A 22,980-nucleotide genomic window follows, 5' to 3' on the forward strand; every position below is an offset into this window, starting at 1 on the left:
ATTTAAGTAGATTCATCTGGCAGATATTTTCTTGAACGAAACGAAACGTTGCTTTACAGTTCCAATAGGCATAGGATATTTTTTATTCGTTTCGTTACAGAATAATATTTCAACTTGCGCCCATTTCGGCATTCTCGGCTTTCATCGCTTTCCAGCCAACAGAAATGTAGGCCAACCAAACTTGAAAACAGGTCCATTTCTTTTGTGAGAATTTTAATTTATTAGAGAAAAGACATTAGGGTAAGTAAGGTCTCATAAAAAGATAACTTTACTTTGTCAAAAGCGCCGTTATTTTAGTTGGCAGTTGTGTGAGATATTCCTGAAAATTTGACTTTCGTTACGATGTTAGTCGACATCAAAACACACTACACATCGCTGTTAGTTAGGCCGTAAGACCCTGAGCCCAATAATAAATATCAGCGTCAAGGTCTTACATGTAGGACTAATGAGAAGGCATACTCGAGAAAAAACATTTAAATGTGAAGCGTGAGATACAAAATTTAGAGATTCCTTAAGTTTAAAAGGGCATTTGAAGATGCATACTGGCGAAAAACCATATAAGTGTGAAATGTGTGATAAAATGTTTAATCAGAATGAAAACTTAAAACTTCACACGATGAGCCATACTGGAGAAAAAACATATAAGTGTGGAATATGTGATAAAATGTTTTATCAGAGTGGACACTTAAAAATGCACATGAGGATTCATACTGGAGAAAAACCATTTAACTGTATAGTGTGTGATACAAAATTTAGAGATTCTAGAAGTTTAAAACGGCACATGAAGATGCATACTGGCGAAAAACCATATAAGTGTGAAATGTGTGATAAGATGTTTAGGGAGAGTGGAGATTTAAAACTTCACATGAGGCTGCATACTGGAGAAAGACCATATAAGTGTGGAATGTGTGATAAAATGTTTTTTCAAAGTGGACATTTAAAAATGCACATGAGGATTCACACTGGAGAAAAACCATTTAACTGTGAAGTATGTGATAAATTTTTTAGTGATAATGGAAGTTTAAAACGGCACATGAGGATGCATACTGGTGAAAAACCATATAAGTGTGAAATGTGTGATAAAATGTTTAATCAGAGTGGAGAATTAAAACTTCACATGATGATGCACACTGGAGAAAAACCATATAAGTGTGAAGTGTGTGATAAAATGTTTAATCAGAGTGGAGATTTAAAACTTCACAGGAGGATACATACTGGAGAAAAACCATATAAGTGTGGAATGTGTGATAAAATGTTTATTCAGAGTGGACATTTAAAAATGCACATGAGGATTCATACTGGAGAAAAACCATTTAACTGTGAAGTGTGTGATAAAAAATTTAGTGATAGTGGAGGTTTAAAACGGCACATGAGGATGCATAATGGTGAAAAAACCATATAAGTGTGAAGTGTGATAAAATGTTTAATCAGAATGGAGATTTAAAACTTCACATGAAGATGCATACTGGAGAAAAACTATTTAAGTGAGCAGTTTGTTTAAAATATTAAGTCAGGTAGGACATTTAAATCTGCACATAAGGATTCATACTGGAGAAAAAACTTTAACGTGTCAAGTGTGTGATAAAATGTTTAATTGAAATAGAAATTTAAAACTACAAAGGAGGAAACATGCTGGAGAAAGTCCATTTAAGTATGTAGTGTGTGATAATATATTTAGTATGAGTTTAAATTTAATACTGCACAGTAGGATACATAATGGAGAAAAACCACATCACTGTATAGTGTGTGATAAAATGTTAAGTCAGAGTGGACATTTAAAACTGCACATAAGGATTCATACTGGAGAAAAACCATTGGTTCTGTGCTTTGTATGCTCCATGCATTGCACTTTGCTATTCGTATAGCCAGTGTCTACACATAATAATTGAGTCCAATGCTCCCTTGGCCACTTCCTATTTTCAGCAACTTTTTCAAAACAAGTGAAATATTTGTCTACTTCTTTTTCTCTGAAAGGGGGCACTAATCTAATATTCTTTGCAAGATCAAAACATAAATTTGTATTTGAATTTTGAATATGCTTTTCATTTGCCAGCTCCATTTCTTTTATTCTAAATTGATATTTCATCTCTTTCTCTCGTTCTTCCTTGTCTCTTTGCATTTGTTCTTTTTGTAATTGCATTTGTCATTCTTTATCTTTTTCTTCCGCTTATAAATGCATTTGTTTCTCTCTCTCTCTCTCTCTCTCTCTCTCTCTCTCTCTCCTCTTTCTCAAATTTGAACTGCATTTGTTTTTCTTGTAACTGCATTTGCATCTCTCTCTTTCTTCTTTCTGAAGTAAAACAAGCCATATAGTATGGTTGTGTGCCTTTAAAGATGGAAATAGCTGAAGGAAATCGAGGGTCATGGGTGGAACGAAGTATTTGGAAGTTACATTCCTTCACTCTTATATAGTATGATAGAGAGGGTCCTATGTCAGAACGGGTCATGGGTAATCTAAGGCATTTTTGTCACTCTGTATGATTTTTTTCCTTTAGATTATTTTTTTTTTTTCTTTCTTCTCATTATCAAGTTCTCATCGAGCATATGTGGCCCCAGTATGACCTTGATAAAAGCCAGTCATTTTACTCTAAGAATAAAAGTTGTTTACTTCACTAAAACTATTTGCAAGCCTTGGGTCATGTATCCAATACAGCCTTGATCTGACTCTTATTACTTCCACAGTAAAAATAGATTTAAAAAAAAGAACTTGTTGACGTGACTGTTAATAATCTGAATTAAGGTCGGAAACCAGATCAGCCTTATGTTTACAGAAATTAACAGTAAAGTTCAAACCATTTTCTGGAAAAAGCATGAGTTCCTTGTAAACAGAAATACATTATTTTGACATATAATAAAATTTAAAAAAATAGAAAGGTTTTAAAATTACAAACAATTAACTCAGATATAAATTAAATCACATATGCATAACAATTACAAATGTATTTTGAAGCAGTTATTTCAAATACAAATATTTTTTTGAAACATTTCAAGAACAATTATTTTAGAAATGCAATGAAAAGAAAAATCTTTTTTATCTTTAATTTTATCTTTGTTATTTATCCAAAAGTTTTATCAAGACCTGTGCGATATCTTGATTGGGGATCGTGGAAATTTATCATAATAAATCTCTGCGGAGTTGACTGCACTCTTGAAAAGAAGTTTTTAAACTTAATTATATACATGTCTCCTGAGCACCAAGTTTGATGAATATTTCTCAGAGTATGTGTATCAACTCCATTAAACACAACTACCCGGTAGGTTCCGATCAGTTCATATCTTGTGGAATCCCTTTCTTACTAAAAATAGCACCAAGCATCATGATCAGCTAATGAAATTGCATTCTGTAGCTCATCATCATAACTTCCTGTCAACGCTTAATGGTGGATAAAGTTTTCCTTTTTAATTAATCTGGATCATTGGTACCTGTTTTTTTTTTTTTTTGTCATGAAATTTTTCCTGTCTAGACAGGTCACATTTCAGTATCACTGTAATAGGTTTTCATGTGTTTGAAATGATGATACAGTCGCTGTAGTTTGAATAATTTCCTGAGCATGTAAGGAATTGCTGTCAACATCGTGATAACATACAGTAGTCAGACAAATCCCACTGCTTAAAACTTATATAATGCTTTAGCAAATAAGTTATTATTATTATTATTTGCTCTGATGATCATTGCAGCAAATGACATTGACCCTGATCTACTTATATCACAACTGTGAATATGTAGGGACCCATCAATGATCTATATAATACCAACGTATTTTGTTTTTAAAGTCATCATGTACAGACAGGCATAATCACTTCCTTCATTTACTATAAATGAATATCTTTAATTAACAGAGAGAGAGACACACAGTAGTACCATATTATTTTAGCATTTAAACACCTTGATGGGATTTCTTAAAACAATATTATAACTATCTCTGATGGGATTTCTTAAAACAATATTATAACTATCTCTGATGGGATTTCTTAAAACAATATTATAACTATCTCTAATCACTTTTGGTATTTGTGTATATCGTTGTGTAACATAAATACTATCTGTATTTTTATGCCTTCCTATAGAAAATATTCATGCCGGATTTGACTGTTTGCCCAAGATTACATCATCATACACTACTAAATTATTAATATATCCATCGAGTTCATCAATGGATGTAGCTTCATCAATATCGGTAATAAAATCAGTAACATCTTCATCCAACAATTTTGCATTTTAATTAAAATATTTAAGCACATCGTAGCATCTCTGATCATCAACAACCACTAGATTTAATTTATCTCATTTGAGCCATCTCATTATCAAATTAAGTAATAATTCTGTTTCATTATTCATTATAAAATTACCAAGTGCTCCATGGGCAAATATCCTGATGAAAAACATCTTCCTGGATATAGGTATTGAGGTTCTGTAACTCAACTTGGTATTTGACTTGATAAACAAGATCAACCCAAACCTGGCGAATATCCAATTAATGCGGCTGATCAAGCATGTCATGTTCATGATGGAGCTTATAAAAATAACAACACATTGCAGATGTGAAGTTGATTCACTCATTAAATTCCATAATAATTAAATCTCTCAGAGAAAAACTTGCTGGCTTTCTAGTAAAATCTGCAATGAAAAGTAAACTAGTGTTAGGTGCTGGTAATTAATCATCCAATTATTAAAATAATGGAATCGATTTATTATAGCCCAAAAGGATATTGGAAAGGTAGATCAGCAATTAATAAACTTGCTGATGCAGCAAATGTTAACTTTCTGTTGCTGCAAAACAGTTAGCATGGCAGGCAATATGGCAAATTAACCTACCACCACCTTGACAAATTCAATGTGCACATTTCGTTGTCAGCACTGCAGATGTAGTTCATCAGGCAGATAATTTATTTTCACCACACAATACTATTAAAATTGGTAGACATCAATCGTGTACATACAAATATGTGTTAACTGTTGTTGACATTACAAGTAGATATATAGAAGGTTAGCCATTATCAACTAAAATAGCAGCTGAAGTTGTATCTGATTTTGAATGAATTTATCAGCGAGGACCCTTGCAATGGCCACAGTTACTTACTACAGTTTCATCCTGGCAAGGAATTTCTTGGTACAGTATCATCTCTGATGAAAAAACATTATGTCAAAATTAGACAAGGACACACCACAGTTCATTGCGATCAGGCAATTGTTGAACAATTTAATCGAACACTTGCTGAGCGGTTATTTGGATATCAATATGCAAAGGAAATAATTGAGAAAGACAAGAGATCTCTTGAATGGGTTGCAAGATTACCAAATGTAATAACTGCGTTAAATAATGAAATTACTTGTCCAATTTCTATAAAACCCATTAATGCAATTACAGAAAAACAAACACCAATACAACGACAAAACTTTTAAAAACAACCAATACTAGGTAATGTGACTGTCAGATATTTATATGAACCTGGTAAACTTGAAAGTGGTATAAGAGAGTGATTGATCCTATTTGGAGTATTATGACACATAAATCATATTAACATGATTTAAAAAGCCATGATGAAATAATTCAAGCACATGTGCTGTTCTACCAGAAACACCTGGCCCATGAAAATAACCTATTCTATGTCTAGCCACAGGATCATATACTGATGGTGTAGATGACAATTGTGATATTTAATTTTTTCTGTGATAAATATCTTTGATTTCAACATCTGCAGATGGAGAATAAATACATATTTCTTCCCTTTTTATTCTCCATTTACCCCATGATGCATCATCATTTATTTTAAATGGTTGTAACAATTTTGTATTTTCTGTATGAATATAAAATGAATCCCTGCCGACTCTGAATGCAGTATCATGAAATCTGTTTAATCACATTTTCATGAGTTATTATTCCGTTAGTTTTTTTGTTTTTATGCACAATAGCTTAATAATAAGCGTTGATAAAATAGTTATCTATCGTTACAAGGAAAGATTTTTTAAAAATAATAATTCTGAAACAAGCAGAAAAATTGAATATCTTTTTTCATAACAAATGGAAGAAAACAAATTTGTAAAATATCCGATTAAAAATTATGAAGCATCTCATGATGGATTTATGAGGAATTGCAGATTAAAACTAAATATTCTTAATGTTATTAATACTACTAGTTATTCTATGGTCAATACTGGGCAGAAAAGATATCTTTCTCATAGATTTATTTATGAGTGTTTTAATGAATCAATTGAAAAAGGTCTTGTAACTGATCACATTAATTGAAATCCACAAGATAATTTATTTAATCTGAGAGTTGTTACTCAAACTCAAAATTGTCAATATGGCAAAAATGATATCAAAGGAAACAAATTAAAAAATTAAAATGACCAGATATTGCAAGTATTGAAATAGATGAAATTAAATGTCATTCAGTATAAGCAGTTTCTAAATATTTTGATAGTCACTGATGCGCAATAAAACGTGTTGCCAATGGTGTTAATCATGTTACATTTTCCAAAAAAAATATAATCGGTGGATATCATTTTATTATGTTGAAATATGTTATGATATACAACAACAATTAAGAGATTTGAAATATTATATATTTATCAAACAAACATTAATGCTATTATAAATGAAGTCGAAAAATTAAGATCTGAAAGATTATTGCAACCAACACCTAAGAAAGGTGGTGAAGGAACACCATATGAAATACTTGATCCTATTTTTATCAGAGATGAATTTAGCATGGTAGAAATAGAAAAAAGTAATAATAGGAACACATTAGATGAATATCTTATTATTAATAAATTTAACGATGCGATGAAAGATTTGTTAGCTTTACATATCAATAGATGATCTTCCTATGTTAAAAAATCTTGCTCGTATGATTAAACTATTATAGAGACATTACCTGAAGAATATGAAATAAATAAATAATAATCGTGCAATTTTGTTAAGAGATTTAATAGAAATAGAAGAATTTAACATCCTCCCAGAGAATCAGTAATAATATCCAATAATGATCGATAAAATGTGTTTATTTTATTGCGTTGATTTCATTTTTTAATTTATGTTTATCAATAACATTATATAATTTGTTTTCAAGATTTTCATTCGCGGCTTTTAATTCGTTATATGATTTTTTTAATCCTTTAGTTTATTTCTTGAATCATTATATGCATTATCTAACTTTTGCTATTTAGCAATAATATTGGATAGATCTGTTTCATGCTTTTTAATTGCATCACATATTTCATTATGTAAATCCGTTTTATTTTTAAGTTCATCTCTTGCAGCATTAACATCTTCATTAAGTTTCTATATTTTTTCAGTAAGATCTTTATTTTTAGTTGTTCCAGGGATACCGACTGGAAATCTAGTTTCATTTGATCTTTCCCAAATCTTGTGCAGATGCTTTAAACCGATGTGATATATTTTGGCAAATTTTGGTGGAGATTCATTTCCACGCAAATTTATTATATTTTTTCATCACCCATAGACAAATATGTAGGAACCCAAGGCATATATTTATTGGAAGAAAGTAGAAAAATAAAAAGGAAAAGTAAAAATAGATGGTAAAAATGAAAGATAAAAGTAGATGTTAAAAATAGTAAAAACGCAGAAATTAAGACATCTGCACAAAATAAAAATGGTAATATTTTTACATTTTTTTCATCCATTTTTACTTTTCCATATACACCGCTCCCTCGATAACTCGCGCCCGGATAACTCGCGATCCCGCTTATAACGCGGTGTCCGTCTTGGCTCCCGATTTTTTCCAGAGAAAATGTATTTAAAATATCTTTAAAATATGCTGAACATGAAAAAAATTACGATAAGAATTGATAAATTAAACCTTGATACATTGCTCGTTTTATCATCGAAAATGGTGATTAATGCCCATACAAATATAATCCATATTTTGAAATTTGCAAGTTCTAGAGAAGAATTAATTTCAGAGATCTCGAAAACGCTTAATTACGCGTATTTGGACGCCAATTTTTGATCTGGGACGCAGAAAAGGCGGGAGTCCTCCGCACGCATGTAATAGGTGCGCGGGAAAATTCAAAGATTTGCCGGTCCTGTTTCAGCCACCTGCTTTGTGGGAAAATGTGTTGATCAGTTTACTGTGCTGATATTTACAATGACAGAATTCAGTGACTGAAAGACTCTTTGATGTACTGTTGCTATTTCATAAGAGTACATTAAAAAAAAAAAAAGAACATGATGCAACAGCTAGGCGGCTAGTTCAAAGGCTTTGACTTGGAGGCCGAGTAAAAAAATATACTGATATTTAGTGATTGAATTCAGAGGCAGAAAGACCCAGTTTTAAAATCCTAGCGAGACCTCTGTTTAAAGATATCATATATTATGTAAGTTTTTAGGATAAATAGTTGTCATTATACTGTAAATAAACAGTCTGGTGAAATAGCGATCAATGAAAACTTCTGGTAAATGTTAACAGGTGGCAACAGAGAATGAAATAAACACCAATTAAACGACTTCCTGTGTGAAAGTCACGTTCTAATCCTTTAATTCCGTTTCAGTGTAAACATTATAATTACAACATAGTCTGTTCATTGAAAACATGAAAAGAGTCAATCGACCGTCACATCGAAACCCGTGAGTACTTCTGTGAGAACCTAATTACATGTACATGCCGGCTTTGTTTTGATCAACAACTTGGGGAAGTGTTTGTTGCATTAAAAAAAATCGATTACAAGAGACCTCGGGTGCTGGATTAAGGGTCTTGGAGCTGCCTTTGACGTAAAGCAAAACAGTAACAGAGACAACGAAGACGATAGTGACTTCGAATGTTTCAGTGAAACTGATGTCATTAATGCCGAGGCTGTTTGGGAGAAATTAGTACAGACTCATGGTCCTGAGATGGGCGTTTCTCTTGATGGAGGAGTGGATTTGTTCTGACAATGATTGCCCTACAGCCGCATACATGTCAGATGAAACTATAATTATTTCTATAGAGAACAAATTTGCAGCAGAAGACGATTCTAACTGGAATAACACAAGTGTTGAAAGTGATGCAGACACAGATGTTGCACCCCCACCCCTCTGCACAGGAAGCAAATATTTTGATATTGCCATAAGGTGGCTGGAGACCCAAAATGTTGACTACGTAAAGCTCATGCAGTTGAGAAATCTGAGGGATTTTGCTCGGCGGCAGAGAAACCAAGGAGTAACACACACAAAAAAAATTAACTGATTTTTTCAAAAAGTGAATTGATATTTGTCAAGCGTGGCACAAACGGCAAGTATTAACTTGTTCTAATTTACGTTGTTTTAAATTTGAGACCAATTAAATATGTTAGTACTGATTAACTCTTGTTTTTTTGTTTTTTTTTCCATTTTACTTCTATCGCATTCAAATCTATCTATCTATCTATCGTTCGATCGACACTGTTTCTCGAAAAGAGTCGATCTTTTGTGTAAAAAAAAAATATAATTTGGCTCAAACAATAAAACTAGAATGTATACAAAATTCAACATAAAACTTAGTGACGTAGTACACAATGTGTGAAGTGGTACACATGTTCAGCGAACGGAAACCACGTGGAATGTTTTCGATGATCGCCTCAATATACTGTAATTTATCCTGAAATTTTTAATGTTGTCCTATGAGAAAATAATAAAGTACACCGTTATGAAGAGATATTTATTAACAGTTAATCTCAGAACGATTATAAAGTGAATATTCAACAGTATAATCTGCCTACCCCCCCCCCCCCATTTTTCCGTTATGTCGTCAATCACTTTATTGGTTTTGGGCTTATTTTATAGGTCCCTCGATAACTCGCCCCTCGCTTATAGTGCGGTCGATGTTTCTGGACCCCGATGTGCGCGAGTTATCGAGGGAGTGGTGTATATATTATTCTATTTTTACTTTTCCACTTTTACTATAAATAATGAAAACTGAAAATAAAACTTATCAAGACCTTACATATAAATTTATCATCAAAATTTTTTTCATGCAGATCAAGTAAATGTCCATTCTGATCAGTGAGTCTGAAATTCATTCATGTCAATAAATTATTATGACATCGCAGATTAACTGGATTGATCGGTTCTTACACGATCAAATATCCAGGAGTTACTTGAGGCATAAATGTAGATAAAATATACCTTGTTGAGCCTGACTTGATTTTTCAAGATCTATTTGATAACTGCTATCAGTTGCATCACACACAAGATTAACTGCAATCGCTGAAGTTATATTTACAATTCCTGGTGTAGCATGACGACCACCACCATACCAATCATTGTTATGTCTGAGAATACCTGCAGGAGGATTTTTCTCCATGACTCGACGATTTTAGGAAAATATTCATTGATGAGATCGTTGACTGATAATTTATTTAGTTCATCAGTGTTAAATCCTGCTATTACAAATTTTGCTAATTGTTCTTTTGTTATTTTATAACAATTAAGAAATAATTGCCTAAGTGGGTTTTTAGTTGAGGTCGTTAGGTTATATCAATTAACATATCACTATATTCTTCACTGGAAGCAATCACTGCTCGATGAAAATTTTATTGACATAATCGAGATCTGATATAATTTGATTTAGATGTTGTATAGTTTCAATGATCTGTTGCTTTATATCATTATTGTAATATTGTGAGATACTGGAAAATATACTTTGTAGATCACCGAATACTCATTAGTAATCAGATTTAATTTTATTGCAAAATGAATTAAAATATTTTTCATTGATAAAGATAAAATGTTTTCTATTTTCGTTAAAATAGAGCAATCTTCCTGGTTGGGGGAGTCTTTCACCATCAGACGCAGTAAATAATTTGACTTATCGTAACTGTGTCCGTCAAGAAAACGTCAGGGATATTCTTTTCTATTTTCTGGATATTTTTAAAATATTCTCTTATCTGTAGTAAAATCAGCAAGTTTTTGTTCTGGTGGTCTTTGAGAAACTGGTGAAATTTCAGGCCATCCTAAAACACATCAGATCGATGAAGAGTATATATCAGCGATGAAAGCTTGTGAAATTATTTCTATCACAACTGATAATGTTGGTTCGTGAACAGTTATAGCTATTTTAGACTCTCCTCCTCTGATAGATTTAATTCTGCGCTGAAATTCTTAATTGGTTTGTTCAATCTGATAACTGCCTGTGGGAATACCGGCAACTTGCCAATCAGAAGTCCCATCTTGTTTATTTTTATTTGCAAATACCAGCAAATTATTTGCTGGCAATCCACCAAATGATTTTGTTATGATATTTGGCCAGCTGTGATATACTTGTAATTGTGCTAGCGCTATTTATTTTACTGGAATTGCTGTTGGAAATTTAACGCTAAATTCAGGATTGGTTGAGCTTACGCTAAATTCCGATATTTTCGTAGTTTTTGACAGAGTTGTATTAAAGACAATCTGTTGTAGTAACTCGTTCTGCATTGACATTATTATTATTATTATTATTGTTATTATTATTATCTAAATCAAGCATAGATTCTATCACGGTCATTACTTCATTGTGAATCTTAATCGTTTCCGTGAATTTAAGATCTGATATTTTTTCATCGCTGAGACTTGATTATATCAATGAAGATAATTTGGAATATGCTAGCGACACTGTGTGTGATTTTATTATATACTCATGCAGTTTTGTATTTGTGCATGTACATATTTTTTTTGCAATAATATTAAGAAAAACAGGAATTGTTGCTGCAGCTGAAGTGCAAATTGTTACAATTTTTGGCGATGTCTTTGTTATTCTTGATTATAATATGCCGGTTCCAGAGATAACAGCAGACGCCGAATAAACAATTATGTTAAAAATAAACTACATGTCTGCGAATTTTTTTAATACTATTACTGTGTACTCGTCAACGATAATTTTTGGTTTTGTTTGCCATTCACGTGTTTGATTATAAATACAACCTTGAGCGTTAATTGGAATGCTCATTATATTCAAAGTCGGTGCTAGTTTAGCTACTAATTCAAGACACCAATAGTAAATCAAGCCGAGTTTTTTTCTTCTTCGGGTTTCACTACAAATGTTTCCTCGTCATGTCGCTACAGCATCAATGACAGAGATCCAGAAGATCCAGTTTTTGGATAACGCCGTGGTATTATGGTGGATATTGTAAATGTTGTAACGCCAGGTACTGAGAACCTGTATATACCGGTAACCTCAGCGCGATGTTGGAAAGATTTATTGAGTGGTCACCATAATGCTTGTCCAGACGCTAATGTATAGCGTTGATTACAGAAATTACTTCACGACAACGTAATTGACGGATCTGTTATTGTTTGTGCTGGTAATATTGAAAATCAAATCGGAATATTTTGTACAGCGATGTTAATATATTTTACAAATTCAATTGGTGGTGCTAATCCGTACGAATCAAAATAAACAATTATACGTGGATCAAATGCGTATGTAACCCAATGAGTACCTGGAGCAGAACTTTTATCAAAATTATTTGTGTCTGTTTCAATATTATATGGTTGTTTTGGTAATTGATCACACATAAAAACACCTGAATTTTTTTATATTTAATTGTTTAGCGGCGTCGAGTAAATCAAAATAGACATAGGAAGAAGACTATTTGGATCTAAAGTGTTCTAGGAAGTCTCTGACCTTTTTTGTATGAATGAGGAGTTCCTTGTAATCTTAGAACGCGGCCGTATCGTGGGTCTGATAATCTTAATCGGCCAGGCTGCGGAACGTTTGGCGCTCTTAGACGTATTCCGTGTTGTATCCGTCTTGATCTTATTTTTAAGCTTTCTGCGTGCATAATTCCCTTTCCAGTTGCTTTTTTTCCGTGCCGTTCCAACAGCACCAAGTGCAGCCGCTTTTCAACAGCTGTAGCCACAGCGGCTATTAAAGCTGGTATAGATGCAAGAAGCGGAATTATACAGTCTGTTTTGTGTCTTTAATGGTACCAGCAGAAAGAACAAATGTAACTTCTATTTTATGTTTGGCTTTATTAAAATGTTCAAGTTGACGTTCAGTCAATGATACTTCTTTGATCACCTTCGATTTGTTCTTTTTTAGTGAAATTTATAATCCTCAATTTTTTAACATAATTTTGTTTGAAGATTTTTAATCTGAGTAGGAGTCAGACTAACACTAACATCATGATCTGACATTATAATTATCACGAGCGATTTAATGACATATTTTCTACTGGAGCGTCAATAATTCTCATTCGTCCACCAGTGCATTCAAATAACATTGTTGTGTCTGAATGAATTACTGCAATTACTTTATATATAACTACAGTTTCTTTATTCACACGATCTTGAAAATGTATGTCAACGACTGATTGTCTAATTAAATCAAGATGTTCCAGCGAAAAGTAATAAATCGGATATAAATTTGTGAAATCCCGCTGAGACATTTGCAAACCAGAATCAACACGCTGATCGCGCACCATGAATGTCATTAACCGATGATAAGCACGTGCTACATGATTATTTTCAAAATATAACAACATTTCTTTAGATGGTTCTTGATGTCCATTAATTCTTAAAGAAACTTCGCTTTCTCCAAGATTGTAAAATGCCATTGGATTATGTTCCTGAGATCAAAATCATACAGTATCTGGAAAAGCTATAAATATACGTCGTGGTACAGAAACACCTTGTTATGATGCGATTTTGCTATGTAAATAAATCATCAGCATTATTTTGTACACTATCTGTGGTCATCGTCAACCATGATAATGTTGATTTACCGCCTGAATCCATGAAAGAGAGCAACCGTTGTTCTTCAGCGAGTGATGGAGTCATTACTGGCATCCACAACGACAGTTTTGTCAGTAATACATTACCAACATCAGCGACAATAGCATCACGCCATATTGCATCATTGACACGTTCTTTTCTAAAAAGTACAACTGTATCTTTCGCCCCAAAGATAACTTTTCTAACATTTCTGCAAAAACCAAAGATATGCGACAGTGATATTACACAGCTAAAACTTCCTCGAGCATTAACTTCATTTTTACGTGTTGCAAATCCCAGATTGTAATTTATATTTGAGAACTGTAAATTTTTAACATCAGCGTCTGCATCTGCAGTATTTTGTTTGGTATTCTTAAAGGATAAGGTCAGTGATCAGCGTGGTCAGTAATATCTATTGCAAACATTATTGACGGACCAACTCTTCTTAAATAATCATCTGAATATCTTGCTAGACCAAATATCGTCGTAGCAACATCAACTTCATTATGACAAACTTCAGTTTCCAGACCATGAATACTATATATCGTGCACCGCTATTAACAAAGCCAACTTGATCATTAACTCCATATGTTGTATCATATGTTTTTAAAAGACTAAGTTCAGTTCGTCCTGTCTGATTTGGCTGTCGTGCGTCATACGAATAATATTGATAATCACGCACAGATTCGTATCTAAGGACTGGCGCATCCATGACAAATGCTTGATCTGATATACGTTTAAACATTTTTATTATAATCATTATCGTCTAACACAAAGAACACTTCCTGCTATTAAATTAGCAGTTATGTTTCTGCTTCACCAGCCAATTCTTTTAGTTTTTGATTTGCAGCCTGATTTATTATTTTACTAACATTTGCAGGCATAACTTCAGTGCTGGGTAATTTTACTGGTTGTGGTTTACGTCGTATTAGACGTGCTAGTCTGTCCTTGATTGCCGAGAATTCCTTATTGGTAATATTACCAACAGCACTGCTACTTGTATCATTAATAACGTCAATAGCTTTCATTCCCAATTGTTTTGCAATAGGTATTGCTTTTGGAGCCATTCTCTTAAGTAAACCTTAAACAATTACTGGTCCAAGGTGATCATTTTAATGATCATTTCATTTTTAGTCATTGCATCTAATTATTCTCATTCATTTTAATAATAATCGACGATTTCATCGATGAGAGATCGAGAAACATTAATGTCCATGATACCGCCTGTAAATAATCTTAAACAAATATCAGATGCTTCATTAATAATTTCTGGGGAATTATTACCTGTTTGTTTTCCGCCAGTCAAAATTTCTAGTCTTTCGACATCTGCAAGGACCTTATTAGGACAATTAACAAAATCACTTCTATTTTCAGTTATTGGTTGTAGATTTTTAACTTTCTTAAAACGTTTTTGTTTTTCTTTTGTTTTGTGGATTTTGTCAACAAGACAACTTCCAGTAGCACTTAGGTCAGGTTCGTCAGGTTTCCCCCCGAGCAGCAGGTGTTCCTAATAATGATTTATTCAATTCTTTATCTTCTTTTTTATATTCATCAACTTTTTATTGAAATTTAATGTAACCTGGATCATTCAAATCAACATTTGGAATTTTATTACAGCAAAATATATCAAAATAGCCCAGTTTTCAGGCGTTACTCTTGTAACATATTCAGATTTTAAATATTTTCTTTTTAGATTATTTTCATTTACGGCAATACTAATTAATTCGTTTGGATTGTCATAATAAAAAAATAAGACCTTCAGGAGTAAATATATATCTAGCTTCTATTTTTTCTTGTTGTAGTCGTTGCTAAGAAGATTGTTGTTGAGGCTGAGGAAGTTGTTGATGACGAAGTTGTCATTGTGACAGAGAAGAACGTCGAATAGCTGAAATATATTTTTCTATTTCATTGAGGTATACTTGAAGTATCACATAACTAGATATAGCTGATTTTTTTTAAATTGTATTTTATACGATATATCCGTTTATACCCACATATTCATTTATACCAAGTTTCTTGACTTAAAGGTGTATCATGCTCTGGTTTTAAGCATCTTTCTCTGTAACTATAACTTGCACCTGCAAATCCAGCTAATAGATCTTCATATTTCTATATTTTTTAAAGGTCACCGGCCATACTCCAACATTTTCCTATTTATATCAGATTTGCATTACATGATTAAAAATAGTTATACTCGCACAAACAGAACAAAAAAATTATCAAGTGTAAAGAAGAAATAATAATTTAATTACTCGATATAGAAGTATTCAACTCTGTTACTTCCCCTTAGTTACGATTTCCCACCTATAGAGGACGCCAACCGGAAATGAGGTACATTTATCCCTACAAGACGAGGTGCATACTTCTTTTTGTCGAAAAATAAAACACTATAAACTATGGATAGGGAATATTTAGATGAAACTAATGAAAACTAATTTACTGTTCAGCCTTATATCGGTATGCGTGTACGACGCACTAGATTGTGTCGCTTTCAAAACTGTTCCATTGTTTCAATTTATTTTGAAAATTCCAGTTAATACAGGTAAAACGAATCAATGCTGGCTTCCCTGTGTCGGCAGACTTTATATTAAAAAAAAGATGAAAGAAATCGGCACACTTAAAGAATCCAAAGGAACCAAACTTGACTTCCTTTTGTCGGCCGACTTCAGAAGAAAAAATCGGCACACTAAAATGATACCAAAGTCAAGTTTACGGGGTTGTTTGCATTGCAATAAAATAACCTATGTATTTGATATCCTGTCTGTTATCAAAAATAGCTTAACTATCACCATTATCAAGCTGAATATGGCAGCAAGAAGGGTGGATGAGTAAAATGGAGTAAAATTTGTAATAATACCGTATAGCCGAAGCAGTCAACTACCGTTTATGTCGCAATAGTCTGGGATGCTTATTCCACAGCTACTATCGGGCCCAGACGGCAGATACCTTGGAACAAGTTGACAGAAATCACAAAAGAGACAGTTGTTTGCAATTGCTAAATAACATTCATCATAATATCATCTAAAGATGAGTTACCGGAATATGCCCATGAAATAATAAAAGCCTTGACTTCGTGGGCTTGTCTCCTCATGAATGATAAGTCTCTGTGAGAGACCGATAAGCTCTGTTGACGAGAGAATCCATAGCAAAATAGTGGATACAGAAATATCATCAGTCTCTCTTAAGCTGCTAATAAAATCTTAACTCTCTGATTGGGCAAATAAGTATATCTTAATGATCACCAGCACAGATGTGACTGTGACTGGATTTTAATCAGAAACAGAAATATTTATGAAATCTGGAGATTGGGTTGGAAGGAAACCTGTTAACATCACAAGGAAACTGAATTGTAATTCCTGTGGGAGCGTAAACATTCCTCCTCAGGTCAACTCTATCCCTACCTTGGTTGACTGAGCAGATAGTTGTGCTTTGGGTCTGTGAATTTCACTGGATGTGGCTGTAAGCTACCACATTCAATCAAAATCAGGTTGATCAAATTTGAACACCATTCCTAAATGATCGAAACAATGGGAGCAAACAACCTGAATGAATTCATGGATAAACAAACTGTCACTGCTGGTCTGTGTTTATACAAAACCATTTTAATCAAATACACTTGTATTGGCTTCTCTCTGGTTTGTAGTCATATTTTCCATGTTAAACTTAAAAAGTATCTCTTTGAAGTCAACTGCTAACACCATTTTCGGCCGATGTACAATGCACCGCCGTTACATGTTAGTTGACGATGCATACTAAGGCAGGCAACTCATGAAATCTAACAGATGTCTCTTGGGCAAAACCTTAACATATTTGCTTGATCTGCCAAGGTGAAGCGAGGGTTAACATATCGGAACCTTGGCTTGCGAAGATGTTAAGCAGAGAGAAGGAGCACAAGTACCTCTTTGAGATATGCAATATCTGACGCCTTGTCTGATGAGATCTTGATGCAATGCCCTTTGACATGTTCTACGCACCTTTCAGAAGAATATGGTTTTCATCTCTAAATTGTTGATATGATATTGAGGAGACTGTCTTCCTGTGACTAATGGCTGTGGAGAAAGACTCCTTCGGGCTCTAATTAAGCTCAACTCCCACCCTCGTAAATCTGATGTGTCAGTGTACAGATATGAGTGGGGTTCTGAGAAATGCAGAGGAACTCTCACAAGAAACATATTGTCTTGATTAGATCACCACCTGAGGTGGTACTAAAAGATTGACTCTAAAGAAATTTGATCTGATAGTGCATTCTTGTGGGATTTCCAAACAACCAACAGGAGAAACTGAATATGTATCCTTGGTCTCACTAGAGATAGCAGGTCCAACACAGAATTAAAGTTCCCAGAAGAGAGGAAAAGATGAGCTGACAACAATTCTTGGTCTGTAATGTCCTTCAGAGTTCAAAGACTTTGTGTATCCTCTGTGGGGAAACATGAACCTGGTACAGAGAGGACATAAAATTAATTACTATGTAAAAGAAACCCTGAAAAGGAATGAGATCAGATTTTTCTTGATTTGAATCAGTCCTGAGACAATGAAGCCCAACGGCAGGTAGTGTGACTTAAAATGGACTGTTTGTTGTTGTTGTGTAGCAGTCAGTCATTGAAAAACTGCATTAGTGGAATCTAAAAGTACCTCAAGTGACATGCTATTACTCCCTTGTTCCTGTGTGCTGTGGCTAGACCAAATGGCATCACTCGGAAAGGAAATACTTCATTTTTAATCAAGAACTGAAAATATTTTTTGTGCCAAGGAAAAGTCGGAATGTTCAAGTACACATCAATGGAAGCTGCCCAGTCAGCATGTCTGACAGCATTCTGAAATGAAGTTGCAGTTTCCACCTTGAATGATCCTCAAGCAAAAATCTGTTATGGGGAGTATAATCTATAATAAGCTTCAGTTTTCAGTTGAATTTTGCTGACCAGAAATGTCCAGGAGAAGATAGTTTGTGACTATTTGTACTGAACCATCCCACTGTGACTTTCTGAGAGAAAAAAAGTGCACTTCTTCCATTAACTTTAAGACATCTGATTGATGAAACAAGATAGGCATCATCTAAGAGGAGAGAGTTCTGTGAAGTGAAGACATAACCCCTCCTTCCCTATAGACAGGACCCACTGATCTTCTGTTATGTATGATCAGATCCCTGACAAGAGCACTATTCGAGCACGTGTCTATTAAAGGAAGTGGTATGCACTGCATGAGGTGATATGTCGTTATAGACCACCTTCCCCTCCTCTTGCCTGTACAAGAAAGACAGACAAATGAAGACTTCTTTGCCTTGCCCCAGCTTAGTTACTCTATTGTGTAGCAAACGGAGGGGAGGGTGCTGGCTACATTGTTATTGTGTTGCATACCTTTCTGTTGGATCTGTGGCTGACCTATGGCTTGATCAAACTGTGTGCAAGTACTGGCCAGTTTTGATGGACCAGCAACTAGTTCAAGGGACCTAGGTTGTTGGTCCCTAAAATTCTGAGAGGCAATTGTGGGAATGAGACTGACAAATAAGGTCTCAGAATATAGGGGTGTGGCATCAGAGTTCTGCTATGTGCAAGCAGAAGCTTTTAAGAATCTAAACCTTCATCTCCATGGAGGTAAAGCAATTCCACTGACAATGTTTTGCCATAGACAATTGGGTCTAAAAGTCTTAGCTGCAGCCTCTAATAGACCATGCAAAGCAACACGTCAGCATATGAAGCCATCATCATTAAAGGTTAATACAGTGTGATGGAAAACAGATCAATATTCAAAACAAATAATGACTGGATAATTGATAGTTGTGACCATTGCTCAGCTACTGAGCAACTTCTCTGACCATTAGAGTGAGGATGCAGAAGCAAGAGCAGTCTGGGCATTGTCTCAAAGTTTTTTAAGCAAGAGAGAATCTTAATCTCACTTTAGCACTTGAACTTAGGGAACATTTGATGGGGAAGAAGGCAGTGGAGGTGCAAAGTTTCTCCATATTAGGGCTCAGTTCAACTCCCACTGATGGTTCTTGTTACAACTCTAAACTAAGTAACAGAAATAAGCAAAGCCAACAAGTTTGCAAAACATAACAAACAATTTAATTATTAATGTTATAAAATGGAGATTCAAGAGCAGCTTTACAGTATTATGAACTGAATCCAATATAATCCTGAAAATGTTCTATTAAACTCCAAAAACTTGAAATGTTTCATAATCATTTCAGATCTGGATACTGGTCCGACAACAGCCCAGATGTGTCACAATGGCATTTTCCAGAACACCTTTGAATAATTGTCAATAGTCCCAGAATGATATTATTGTCCAATGTGCACTTTCTATTTCCAATAAATAATCCAAACAAATGTTTCCTCTCAAATAATATATAAATGCAAGATATCTGCAGATTGACGCTACAAGAGCGCAAAAAATAAGGATGAGAAAACTGTCCAGTCCAAGCTACTTATATAAGGTGAAAGGGTAAAGAATGCATATTGTCACTAATTCTATGTGATAAACTACAAATTTCCAGCATCGTAAAACAACTCACATGATCTAACCCATCCAGTGGGCACTGACTTAAATCTTCTAGATACTACCTGACTTACCTGTCCACTGGGAAAAAGCCTGAAACGTGTCAACATATTACTAAAAATTTTATTATTAGTAACTGTAAACTCGTACTAAGCATCTATTTATAGAACCTATGCAAATACAAAATTTCAACTCAAGATAATCACTACAATTTACAGTCATGAATAAAATTTACAGAAATTATAGTTGTACATCACAGTTTATATGCCCTCCTAAAGTCTGGGGATTTGCACTTGGGCACAACAAGCTAATGATAACTGCCTTTCTTTTTTTAAATGACATTATCTTGTCTAAGCATGGTTCTGCTCTTCCTTCTACGAAATATCTCTTGCTAGCTCACAACAAATGGGATTCCTACCCACTTGTGTACATTTTGTGCACAATATACAAAATGCGTGAGTCCTATGGGCCCTTCTTATTCCACCACTTACCAACCATTTAGGGACCCCGAGTGGCCGAGTGGTCTAAAGTGCTCACCATTCCGGATCACTGCCATCTCACCTCTGTCTGCGTGTGTTCGAGTCCAAGGCTCGGCTAGCATGGGTACGTGGGAAAGCCTGCCAGTAGCTTCTCGTGTGTCGGTGGTTCTTCCCTGGGTTTTCCAGGGTTCTTCCTCCACCAGTTATACTGGCTGCCATGTATAGCCTATCTTGTGCTGAAAAATGGCGTTAAACCCTAGAACAACAACAACAACAACAACAACCAACCATTTAAGACATCTGTAAAAAAAAGTTCTGAAAACAAAAATGTTAGTATGATTTTAAAAAAAATAAGGTAATGTCAGCCTTTTTCAAGTTACTCTTTACTAATGATCTGTACTGAAAAACAAGAATATCAATGTTAATTCATTTTATTTCCATCCCAAATTATAAACACAAGATCATCATTGTTGGGTTAGACATGTAGTAATGTTATAAAACATTATTGAAACATGTTGGGTGCCTGTAATCTCTATCAACCAGCAATAATAACAATAGTCACAATAATATCAGGACCATGATCAATTATAAACACTTGTGTAAACTATCAATGGTATCTTTATGAGGACTGTAAACAATGATTACATATTCATAATGCATTGTCCCACACTCTTACTGAGGAAGAGGGAGGGTAGATGGCTTGTGCAACAATGCACAAATTAAAAATGTATTAATGTTATCTTACTGAGTACTGTAATAATATTTATATGGTCTTATGTCACTTGTTTAGGCTCGAATAAACAGTAACACAAGAATATTCTTGGATATTATTATTGTGATTGGCACATCATTACAATTTAAGACATCACAGGTAAATCAACACTATCAACATTATCAATGTTTGATTTATTTTGGAACATCACTAAAGTTTATTCAAAACTGTAATCATTAGGACTAGTATTAGAAATCTTAAGATTTTTTCAGATTTAATTTGCAATACCATGAGTTATTCTTTTTACATTTCACTTTGTATTGTAAGGAAATAAATTGTTTATTGAATTTTACAAAACTTATACGTTTTTGTTCTTTAATATTATTTTGTTTAAGACCGGAGAGTCATAACAGATTGGTATGCATTTCAGCTTCTTTATTTTCGCTCTTTGTTCTCATCTCTTAACTGATATGAAATTCACATTTAAATTTGTGTACATGGTTACTATCGAAATTACACACTTAACTAGTACTAATCAACAACTTTCCCTTATCCTGTTTAACAGAATTGCTGCACAGTTAGAGTTCGCCTTGGTCCAGTATATCCACAATCAAATGTTTTTTTAAAGTAGCACAATGGAAGGTATTCAGATCTGTACAATAAATTGTCAAAGACTAGGGGATCATATTTAGAGATGTTATCAACATTTTGAAAGGAAAAAAAAAATGTTTAGATACACATTTTATAAAGAATTGGGAAAAAAATATTAGGTCCATGTGAGGACACACTTTTTTTCAGTTCAAATACATCTAATGCTATGGGTGTCACTATTTTACTAAATAATAATTTTGAATTTAAAATACACAGTAAAGGTGATCATCAGAGTAATTAGTTTATTTTAGCTATTACACTTCAGCATCACAAAATGACTTTGATAAATACTATAGCGCAAAGTGTTATGTACGGTATATGTAATTTGTGAAGTTTGTTAGTTTTTCTCCATGATTATTTGTTATCTACACCACTCCCTTGATAACCTGTACTCTGATAACTCACGGTATGGATCCCTTTTTTTAAAATCAGAAAATACCAAAAAGTTGAACCCTATATCTTGAACTTTAAAAAAATCTTTATCAAAATTGGTAACTGAAACATTGATATATCATTGATTTTATGGTCAAAACGCTATATATGACCTGGAAACTTTAATTAGAATTTTAAAATTATCAACTTTTAATAAGAAGTCATATAATTTGTTACATTTTCTTTCCAAATGACATTTTCAGTACTGCATAATTAAAGATATTCAAGGAAATCTCAATCAATGAAAATTTCACCTACGCCATGTGTAGGCAGTACATTAATATTTATATGCCAATTAATTAATTTGTATTAAGTGAAATTTCTGTTTTAATTCTATCTTTCAGTTCCACTTAAGCATAATCATCATAAATGCAATGTGTATTTAAACGTAAAACGTGTCAATCTACCATATCAGCTATGTCCGCAAATGTTTCTCCGAGAACCTAATTAAATGCCGATTGTGTTTTGATTGACTTGCTGAAGTATTTGTTGTATTGTTGCACTGAATTAAAAGCTGGCCTCCTTTGTAATATCAAGT

General features: G+C 33.7%; 1 protein-coding gene and 1 long non-coding RNA gene across 2 annotated transcripts; both read left to right on the forward strand.

Annotated features, from left to right (window-relative positions):
• Positions 1–158: 158 nt before the first annotated feature.
• On the forward strand, positions 159–21,741 carry LOC149795702 (uncharacterized). The gene is made up of 3 exons (XR_016422391.1): positions 159–240; positions 15,476–15,586; positions 19,861–21,741. It is a non-coding gene; the product is annotated as an uncharacterized LOC149795702 (long non-coding RNA).
• On the forward strand, positions 168–7,659 carry LOC149795703 (uncharacterized). The gene has a single exon (XM_089965586.1). It carries the CDS (start codon positions 536–538, stop codon positions 1,400–1,402), a length of 867 nt encoding a protein of 288 aa, XP_089821712.1. The 5' UTR covers positions 168–535; the 3' UTR covers positions 1,403–7,659.
• Positions 21,742–22,980: the final 1,239 nt, after the last annotated feature.

The sequence above is a fragment of the Sinohyriopsis cumingii genome, chromosome 7 (assembly GCF_028554795.1).
Source record: "Sinohyriopsis cumingii isolate HCF-2022 chromosome 7, ASM2855479v2, whole genome shotgun sequence".
NCBI classification, from domain to species: domain Eukaryota; kingdom Metazoa; phylum Mollusca; class Bivalvia; order Unionida; family Unionidae; genus Sinohyriopsis; species Sinohyriopsis cumingii.